The sequence below is a fragment of the Merops nubicus genome, unplaced genomic scaffold (genome assembly GCF_000691845.1).
Source record: "Merops nubicus isolate BGI_N331 unplaced genomic scaffold, ASM69184v1 scaffold8139, whole genome shotgun sequence".
Taxonomy (NCBI): Eukaryota; Metazoa; Chordata; class Aves; order Coraciiformes; family Meropidae; genus Merops; species Merops nubicus.
In genome coordinates this window covers 94868-105053 of record NW_008631611.1, presented here as the reverse complement: position 1 = coordinate 105053, position 10186 = coordinate 94868, and the positions used below count along the sequence as shown (strand labels likewise).

Genomic DNA, 10186 nt, shown 5'->3' with positions numbered 1-10186 from the left:
CTATACATCTATATGTGCAGCTATACAGCTGTGTGTGGATCTATAGACCTGTGTGTGGATCTGCACACCTGTGTGTGGATCTATACACCTGTGTGTGGATCTATACACCTGTGTGTGGATCTATACACCTGTGTGTGCAGTTATACAGCTGTGTGTGCAGCTGTACCCCTGCAGGTGTATCTGTACACACCTAAGCACGGGCCATATCAATGCGTTTCCATCAGAACAAGTTCTGCTCAATGTACCTGTTGTGTTCCAGCAGCACTCGGGCTATTCCTTCCCTTGCCCGAGGCTCCCCTTTAAAAAGCCATGGTTCCACAGACAGGTGTAGGCTCTCCTTTATAAACCCTGATGTTTTCTAAGGATAACTACTGAACATTTCCTCTGCCAACTGGAATGAATACTCCTGTTACTTTTTCTCCATAACCAGAGCCACCATTGATTACAATGCTCCTTTACCAGCTCTTGCCAACTACCAAAACTTGACATCTTTGTAACCAATTAATTCCTCTCTACTCCCTGACACAAAATGTACCTGACCTTAAAGTGAATAATCTTCACATGAAGTAACAGGTGTATTTTATATTGTCTCCTTTTTGTGCATTTATCTTTCCATTCCTTCAAAATACAGTTCTGCCTAAATGTATTTTTAAAGTTCATTTGTATAAATATGGTCATAGCAATAAAAAATATTTTCCAGAATAACAAACTTCATGCAGATGTGCAAACAATGCTTGCATAACCAGTTTTATTACTGAGTAGGTTGCATCTAGATGACCTTTCTCATGCCTGGACAGCACATCTAGATTACTGCTGTATTCTGATGGCTCAGAGGGTATGTGGAAAATAAACAGAAGACTGCAGCCCCTGATGATAGATATTTAGCAAGGTATGTTTAACTAGGGAATGCAGAAGAAAACCATGTGAAAGAAATCAAGGAGTATGTGATCTCCTTCTTGCCAGGCCAAGGCTGGGTAGTTTGGTTGCTGTGACATGTTTTCTTTAAGAAATCCTTTTGCTGAAGGAATTTTTTTTTAGAGTGTTATTCCTAGACACCAAAACAGTGAAGGAAAGGGAGAATTTCACATCATGCATGCAAGTGAAAGCTGAAGAGCCTAAGGGGTCAGCATAAAAACTCCACAGTCTGATGCCTATTCCCTCACTGCTTGCCAGCATTTTCTCAGTGTGGGCTGGGTGTTAGCCCTAGGAAGCTGCACAGCGAGTCCTGCTCATGGGGGACTGAAAGGAGGGGACTGCTGTCTGTCCACACCCAGTGTAAGTCCACTGTGTGTTCCCTGCTCCATACATAACTCATGAAATTTATTTTGGGCTGGATTCATCGGTTTGTTCTGGACATTTTGACATGTGAACAAGACTGTTTTCCATCAGCTACAACTCATCGCATCCCTGAGAAAAGTGATCTGACAGAGAGCTGCTTATCTGAAGGAAATTTGTACCAGCAGAAAGTTTGGATTTATTGCTTAATTATTCGTCTTTAGGTGTGGAAAAAATGTTGGGGTCTTTTGGAAGGTGCGTGCCAAATGAACTGAAATCAATGGAGCTACTCCAGAGGTGAATTCAGATCCCTGTGTGTTTGATTTTCAAAGGAAAACTGCAGAAATCACAAGGCAGAGGCAGAGACCTCATGTGAGTCATATGAACTGTTATTGCAGACAGAGGGATGAGGAGGAGCAAAAGAGAAGAAAAATAGATGCATTTTAATAGAAACAGGACAACAGGGGAGACATGTTGTGTCTAGGTGCTGTCACACCAGGATGCTGCAGCTGCTGTCCAGAGAGAAGGGATTCCCAAAATATCCAAGGCCTTCAACACACGGAAGCAGCACCTACAGCAGAGGTATTTAATAAACCAGTGTGATACTCCTGCACTGAGACAGGCTAAGCCTGGGTTTTTCCACTTCTTGTGGGACTGCAAAACATTTGCCTTTGCTTCTAACCAGACAGCATCAAACTTTGCAGCTTCAGGCTCGTGAAGCTGCTGAAGGACTCTGTGCCTTAGATGACGATAAATGACTTTGGTGTGACAAATGGGGAGAAGATTGTGCTCCAGCAAGCTCTGTGCCAGTGAGGGGTTGTAGAGCAGAGAGGGAGCCAACAACCTACAGTTCTGGAGGAGGCAGCATGCCACAGATTGCAAACTCTGTTATGTTTGAGTCAAATGCTAATGCAGGCACCCATGCGATGTGGCTGCTCAGGAGGAGCCTGCAGGCTGCCTGCCATTCACAACCACTAGTTTTATAGTTTATGGCACTGTTATGCTGTACAGGCCAAATTAACAGGCTGTATAAATTGTACAGTGGTGAATGAGGCACAAGATGGTGTGAGGTGGGAGGTGCAGGGGGCTAAGGGGGGAAGAAGACATAAATTTAAGCTTCCTGAAGCTTACTCCTCCATTTGGTTTTTAGTCCCTGCCCTGACAGATTGCTACCTAGAGAGGAATAAATCAAGGCTAAGAGAGAGTAACGTGCATTTAATGATACTGGTGGAAGTCTCCTCTAGAGTTAAGGCAGTTTTGTCCCTGTGTGTTCTCAGAGTGAGCACCACCATCTACCAAGGCAGGAACACACAGAGAGTTGCTCCTCTTACAGATGGAGCTGAGAAGCTGTACTGGAGATCCGTGACTGGTGGGGAGGGAGGTGAAAATGATGTGAAGTGCTCAAAGCCAGTGCAGTCAAGGAGAAAGGAAAGAATCCCATCACTAGAACAGTGTTTTGCCAGTGGTATGTTTGCCTCCTTTTCCTGCACCAGCTGCAGGGTGGAAGCAGAGTGTCCATTCCCCTCCCCTCCCTGCAGCCTCACAGCCCCCCACCCTCCAGAGCCGGAGGCGCAGGGTGCGGAGGCCTCGGCGCGGTGCTGGTCCTTAACAGCAGCAGGAGGCTGTGGAGAGGTTCAGATGGGTGAGTGTGCAGCATCCACAGAGTCAGACAGGAGATATTTCATCCTCTGATTATTGCAGCTGTTTATCAGTATTTAATTACTGAATGGCAGGCTAGTAGCTTCTTGTTCTACCCAGCAATCTGAAACACGGACCGATTTCTTCATGAAGCAGAGACCAGGCATCCCCTTTGGAGCTGCCACATCCTATGTACATCTAGAGAAGCTGCATGAAGGATCCTTTGCAACCGTGTACAAGGGGATCAGCAGGTGAGCAAAGGTCACCTGAGCCATTGCTGCCTTCCCAGGGCCTGCTGAAAACACCCGTTGAGGGAACCTGTAAGAATGAGCTTGAAGTTGGGCGATTCAGAGGGTTTACAGGGAGATAAAGGCAAATCAGAAGTCCTGCTTTGCCTTTAACTGGGATATTTGCAAAACCCCCTCCCAGTTTTTCAGGGAACATCTCCAGTACAGCCATGGAGGCCCCACAAAGACACTTTGTTCCCCAGCAGTGTGTCAGGAGATGGCCACACCAGGGTGGGAGTGAGGGTTTTCCCTGGAAATGTTGTTGTCATGCTGAACACTGAGGTGCTTCATGTGACCTTCCCCTCTGACCTGACAGGATCAACGGCCAGTTGGTGGCACTGAAGGTGATCAGGCTGGAGGCTGAGGAGGGGGTGCCCTTTACAGCCATTTGGGAAGGTAAGGCTAAAGAGCTTCTTCAAACACCAGTGCAGAGCAAGGGACATCATTCTTCAAGAGCATTTGTTTTAACCTGGAAAAGCTCCATGTAACATCCTCCTATGTCCTTTCTTACCTACTCAACGTGCTGGCTGTCCTTCTCCCAAAGCTCTTGTATTCCTCATCCCCTCATGAAGGAGGTCTTTGTGCTAGGCTGGGTGAGCCTGTGATGGATGGAGAGAGAACCTGCTGGATGGTGTATTCCCTCCTGACAGATGTGTCAGAGCTTGTGGCAAGGAAGGTGCCAGCTGCAGGCACAGCACATCCTTTTTAGCAGTGTTGGGGCCCTCTTACACCTCCTGACTGCTACCTGCTCTGGAGCTGCTTCCTCACTCCATTTCTACACACTAGCACTGCACAGCATTGGCATTGGGCACTGGTGGACTGGAAGTGCCCTTTGCCCCAGGGTCTCTGCTTGCTGTTTGCACAAACCATGCCACTTTCCTGTGTGATGGCAGCTGAGACCTGAACCACCACACATCCCAGCCTGAAGAGAAATGCTTTCAGTAAAAATGGTGTTGAATAATATCTGTGATTTTAGCCCAGTGAGAAATTCTTTCTGTTGGTTGACTCTGCAGAGCATTGGGAAAAATGTCTGCAGCTTTCTAATTTCTTTGAGAAAGAAATGCTTTGTATAAGTGCTTGACTTTGGCTGAATATGTTTACATGTCCATATAGACCAAGTTCACAAACTCGATGCTTGATTAAGGCTTCTATTTATGTCTGCTCTGTAATCCCAAGAGGATCGTAATCCAGTTTCTCTCTTCCACAGAAACATGCAACCTTTGTGCCAGTCTGTTGTCTGGTATTAGTGAGAGCTATCAATGTGAGAGGTCACAGTATGTTGTTTTTCATTTCTTACTGCAGTTCCAAGTTAGGGTTATCTTGTCACCACAGAGATGGAGTGCCAGGGAGCAGATGTGCCAGCTTTCCCAGAGCAGCCCTAGCACAGAAGGATTCTCATACCAGTCAGCTCAGGAAAATAAGAGAGGTCAGTGGACGCAGGTTTGTAACAGTGTAATGAAGATAAGAAAGTTGACAAGTCCTTAGTCCAGTTCTGTGTGAAAGCAGAGATACCTAAATATGCCTGTTTGCAAAATGTTTCAGTTTCCTCTATACTCACTTGCTGTGGTGATTTTGCTCTGCTTTTGCACTTGCAGCCCACCAGTAAAATAAGCCTTAAAGGCTTTATCTAGGTAGAAGTAATGATGCTGTAAAGATCAGCACTCCTTTGACATGCTCTACTGGACAGGCTGAGAGCCTTAACTTCATTCATTATGGGAGAAAACAAGGGTGATCCTATGAAGGGGCTACTTTAAACAGATCTTTTGTGTACTGCTGAGCTTTGCAGCATCTGACACCTCAAATTTACAACGTAAGTCAGTAGCACAGACAAAGCACAAGATTTATTAACAGGGTGCATTCTCTGCTACCCTGGAGGAATGGCACTCCTCTGACAAAGAGCCACTTCACCCCAGGAAGCCCCACAGAGAAGAAATGCATTGAAAGCTCAGTTCAGGCTGGAGCACCTGACACCCCAGCAGGGGGTTGTAGAAGCAACCAAGTGAAGAGCAGTTCCCAGAAGCCTGATTCAGGCACAGGCACTGAATTCTCCATATTACTGTGGACCCTCTGTAATGCTGCTCTGGTGCAGCAGCTCTCTCACATGGGGTGTTTGGGGTATCACAGAGACAGGTTAGCAGTCTCTTTCCATAGTAGATGGGATCTAGCCAGTTTCTTTACTGGGTTCCTAGGCAATGAGATGGAATGTGGAGCGTGTTTAAGGTTCATGCTGCTGTGCACTGGGGACACACTGGTGGTAGCTGAATAGACCAGCATCAGTGCTAGGGGAAGCTGAGCTGCAGCAGCACCAAACTTGGTGCAAGACCTAATTTGCAATCTGTGCTGTTTCCAGTGGCTGTGCTGAACTGGGATCCCTTACAGCTCAGCAGTGGCAGTACTGGTGTGTGCTTAGGCTGCAGCTGTGCAACACGCTGTGTATGGCTCGGGGGGCTCCAGAACCAGGTGAAATTGTTATGATCACAAAAGGCAAAGTACTAATCCAGTATAAATTTGATTTGTCAGCGTGAAACTCTTCAAGTATCTTTTGCAGATTGTTTGAAAAACAAAAAGCAGCTTTCATCCAGGACCAAAACTCATGTGGCCTCCCACAGCCCACCCAAGCTCTGTATTGTGTGCTTCGGCTAATTCAGCAGAAATGAGATTGTATGTCCATGTCTTGTCTGAATGAAATTTGTAGCACTGCATGGTCTGGCAATAAACTAATTTGGTTTTAATTAGCAGGGAAGGTGAGTTTGGAGCAGCTCAGAGGCTATTCTGCTATGTCAGAAGCTGAACTAAAATCTGGAGTCAAGGACTTGTGGGTTTGTTGAGCTTTGGAGCTTCTGTCTGCACAGTTTTGCTGTAACAGCTGGCTCAGATTCTTCAGCAGTGCCAGGGACCTACAGCCAGGGTGATCCCAGCTCCACCACTTCCCTGCAGCCCTTCTTGGTACAGAGCTACAGCAACTATTGCCTCATACCCATGGGAGCAAAAGATGAAGCTGTGCACACTCTTCCCCCATAAAGCCCATCTTTGAGACTCTGCTGAGAGGCTGCGTTCCTAAGAGCGTGGGCTGGAGCCTGTTCTATCATGAGAAACCTCAGGCAAGGCTGAAAGGCTCAAAAGGCTGTAGCTTTTGTCTTAGCATCAGTCAGTGCTCTGTTGTTTGGAGGCAGAGACTCTCCCACGTGCTGCCCTCTCTGTCACCATGCCCTAATGTGCTAAGGCTGGGTGAAGGCATGGCAGCACCTAAGGACCAGTTGCAGTGATGCTTTTAGATAGTGAGGCCAAAAGAAAAAGCATCTTAAAGTTGTATAAATACAGACAAATTGTTTTTCACTCAGCAATTTCATCATCTCTGCTCTAGGAGTTTTAAACCAGGGAAAGTAACCAACAGGCTTTCTCCAAGCTAAAAGTGCAGAGCTAAATTCAGAATTAAGCTGTGAAGCTGGAAGATGATAGAAACTCATCTTTCCCCAGAAGTGTCCTAAGGACCTTGCTGAGGGCACGTGCCAGGAGGCAGAGAAGCTCAGTGGCAGGTCAGGGGGCTGCTGCACCCTGGCTCTGGGAGCTCATAGCCCCTGCCTCTTGGTGTTTGCCTTCAAATTATTTCTCCTCAGCTGTGAAGCTGACGGCTGAGAACTGGGAACTGCTGTTTCTGACAGAGGCAAGATCCCACCTCTGAGAGATGGACAGGTTCCTGCCAAGCCCTGATGCCTGGAGGAGCTAAGGAGCTGTTCCATCTCCTCCAGACTCAGTAGCTGCTGCTTCTCATAGAACTGCCAAGTTTGGACTGTTTCTCCCCATTTTTTTTTCTTTTCACTTCCTTTCTGTGTGCACTTTCTCCTTCCCCTCCCAGCAGCAGCACAGCTGACCTTCCCTTTGTGTTTCCCCAGCTTCTCTTCTCAAGTGTTTGAAACATGCCAACGTTGTACTGCTTCATGACATTATCCAGGCCAAGGAGACACTAACGTTTGTCTTTGAGTACATGGTGAGTTGATCTTTTTCTAGCTTCCCGTGGAGTATTCTTCCTGGACTGGGAAGGACTGGGAAATGGCTGCACAGTGGATTTACTGCATTGTAAGACACCCACAAAGAAACAAGTTGTAATCCTTTAGTGCAGTGATTGATTTCCTGCTTTCCAGCCACATAACCTTACTCTTTTCTTTCTGTATATGCAACAGCTGTATGCAAAAATGATTCCACATCTTGTGGAATAGTGAGAATCTTCCAGACACTGCTTGACCTCCATTTCTGCCTCGACAACACAATAACAGCACTGTTCTTCAGCCATAGTAAGGACAGGAAACAATGATAGGAGCTCACATCTCAGTTGGAGTCAGATTTGGCACTGACCCTGGTGGCCCACCATGACCAAGCTACGTGTTGCTCTCATGGAGGGGGCAGGATGTCAATAAAAATGTTCTCCACATCAGTCTTGCTGCTTCTGTTGCTTTTGCTGATAGCTATAAACCAAATACACTGAAAATCAGGGGCTATGGCTTCTTACTGCAGCTTTATGGTTGATTCTGCTACAAGTATGAATTCTGTTAACTGGCAGCTTCAGGTCATAAACTGCTAGGATGAGATAACAGGTCAGCCAGGTCCCTGATTTGACCCAGCACTTAAGAACATCCTTGTGTGCTGCATCAGATCAGCTGTTTGCCAAGGTGAATGAGACACCTTTGCTGTGTTTGTATATTTTGTCCATTTACAGAAGAGTCCTTGCTGGTAGAAGCATTTCACACGTGTATCTTTGCCTCAAGTTCTCATCTTCTGTTTAGCACACAGATCTAGCACAGTACATGGGCCAGCATCCTGGAGGACTTAATTCATGCAATGTTATGGTGAGTTTCTGAGAAGACCAGTGCTTGTTAAAGCATGAGGAAGTGTCATTTTCCACTTTGCATGGTCACTGTAAATTGCTTACTGATACTTATCTGTTCCATATATGACAAACACTTTGGAGAGAAGCTGCTTTTGGTAAATATGTAACAACCTCTCTCTCAGTTTCCAAAGCCTTTTTTAGGTGAGTCGCTCCCATTTTCTGAGCCTGCAAGAGCTCATTCAGCATTTGTGAACAATGAAATCTTGTGGCAAGCAAATCTGTCTCTACACAAATTTGTATCCTTATTAGAATACATTATTCATCTCTCAGGTCAAAAAACTCAAATCTCATTCTCCCCTCATCTGGAATTATCTTCATGTTCAGTCATTTAAATCCTTTCTGTTTCCACTGCAGCTTTTGACTGGACCTGAGCACAGGTGAAGATGTACCCTTACTTCATAGACTGATGTTATAATCGTCTCCTACTTTCCTTTGTACACATCTTCACATTCGATGAACTTTCAGGCTTGTTGCTGCACACTGACTTAAGGTTTCAGTGCAGATGTCCTCAGTGAATGCCTGGGTCCTTTTTCAGAGCAGCTTCAGTTAATTTATCTTACAGCTGTCAACAATAACTTTGTATCTTATCAGGCTGCCTATTCATCTGGCTTTGTCAGATCTCTCTGAAGCTCCTCACTGTCACTTCTTATCATGCCTAATCTAAATACTTCTGTCATCTTCAAATGTTGCCACCTTGTTCACTTCTTCTTCCAGATAGTTATTAAGCAACACCAATTCTAATGAAGTTTCTTGGGGCCCCAAATTTTAAACATCCTTAAAGCTCAGATGTGTACAAGATGCAGTGTTGTAGTTTTGGCACGGGTCTCAAGGGCTCTGCTGCCAGGCAGGCTTGTAAAGCCCATGGAGTCCATGGCTGGCACAGGGGCTCCTGTAAGTGAACACCAGCCAGCTGCTCTGCTTTCCTGCCCAAAATCCTCAGCGCAGCAGGAACACAACTGCAAAATGATTTACTGCTCCTCCTTTTTAGGAGGGTAAATCCTAGCTTGCTTCATTTTTGCTGGCAAATGTTGTTTGCTTTTTCTTTGAGTGATTTCTATCGAATATGATGTGGGTATGCAGATTATTGCAGGGAACTTTTCTGGTACAAAAATGACCTATGGGTGTCACTGTTTTTCCTCCTCTTCACATTAAGCTCCTGGTGAAAAAATCTCTTCTCTGGTGAAGTCTAATTATTTTTGCTGTGTTTTGTGTCTATCCACTGTCCAATTTCATACCTTGTTTCAGCCCAACCTATTTTACCCCAGGCTTATTTACACTGCCGTGGTGGTGGGAGTTAAATATTTCTTGCTTCCTCACTCTGTTCATCAGATCTTATTTGCTGTCAGCCCCTTGTGTTTTCTCCCAGCTTGAAGAAAACAGCTCACATTGTCATGTATGTCAGTTCACTGATCCAGCTTCTAGTGGGAAGAGGTGGAGTGTACAGTGGCCACAGAACACCCTCACTGGTATCAGCTGCCTTAAATGGGCAAAACTCCCAACTCCTTCCACCTTCATTTTGTTTGGCTGTTATTGGTTCTGAACACTGAAATCAGAATATATGCTGTTCTGAGAGCCAGGTCTGTGAGTTCATTTCTAAAGAAAAACTGAATTTCTAAGATGTGTGCTTAGGGACTGCACTATAAATACCCTCCTGGCCAAATATTCCACCCCAAAACCCTCAGAAAGCTGCAGTGCAGTCATACCTCACCGTGTTTTTTTCTTCCTCAGGCAGGTCTACTCATTTTTTGGGATTTTTACTGGTTTCTTACTGGCTTTGTCTCTGGTTTGTTCCAGGAGTTCTCCTGAAGTTCAGAGTTAATGTATCAATACAGGGTCACACAAAATAATTTCTTTTTTTTTTTCTGGCTTTTTCCAGCTCTTCATGTTCCAGCTTTTGCGTGGCCTGGCTTACATCCACCAGCAACACATCCTGCACCGGGATCTCAAACCCCAGAACTTGCTCATCAGTTGCCTTGGTGAGCTCAAATTAGCTGACTTTGGTGAGTCACAGTTTGGGTACTGCTAATATAGCTGCTCAGACTGAAGGTTTAGGGTGCATATAGATCTCTATCCAGAGCCAATTAAGGCATAAAAGGAAAAC

General features: G+C 45.6%; 1 protein-coding gene across 1 annotated transcript in view; it reads left to right on the top strand.

Annotated features, from left to right (window-relative positions):
• Nucleotides 1–2552: 2552 nt before the first annotated feature.
• LOC103779979 (cyclin-dependent kinase 15-like) overlaps nucleotides 2553–10186 on the top strand; it is a gene marked incomplete at its 5' end in the record, with an annotated part of 33590 nt that continues 25956 nt past the window's right edge. The window contains 8 exon segments of the mRNA XM_008947626.1: nucleotides 2553–2743; nucleotides 2746–2820; nucleotides 2823–2917; nucleotides 3067–3164; nucleotides 3517–3596; nucleotides 7094–7188; nucleotides 7982–8044; nucleotides 9962–10085. Of these exon segments, the coding sequence (XP_008945874.1) occupies nucleotides 2553–2743; nucleotides 2746–2820; nucleotides 2823–2917; nucleotides 3067–3164; nucleotides 3517–3596; nucleotides 7094–7188; nucleotides 7982–8044; nucleotides 9962–10085 (821 nt within the window).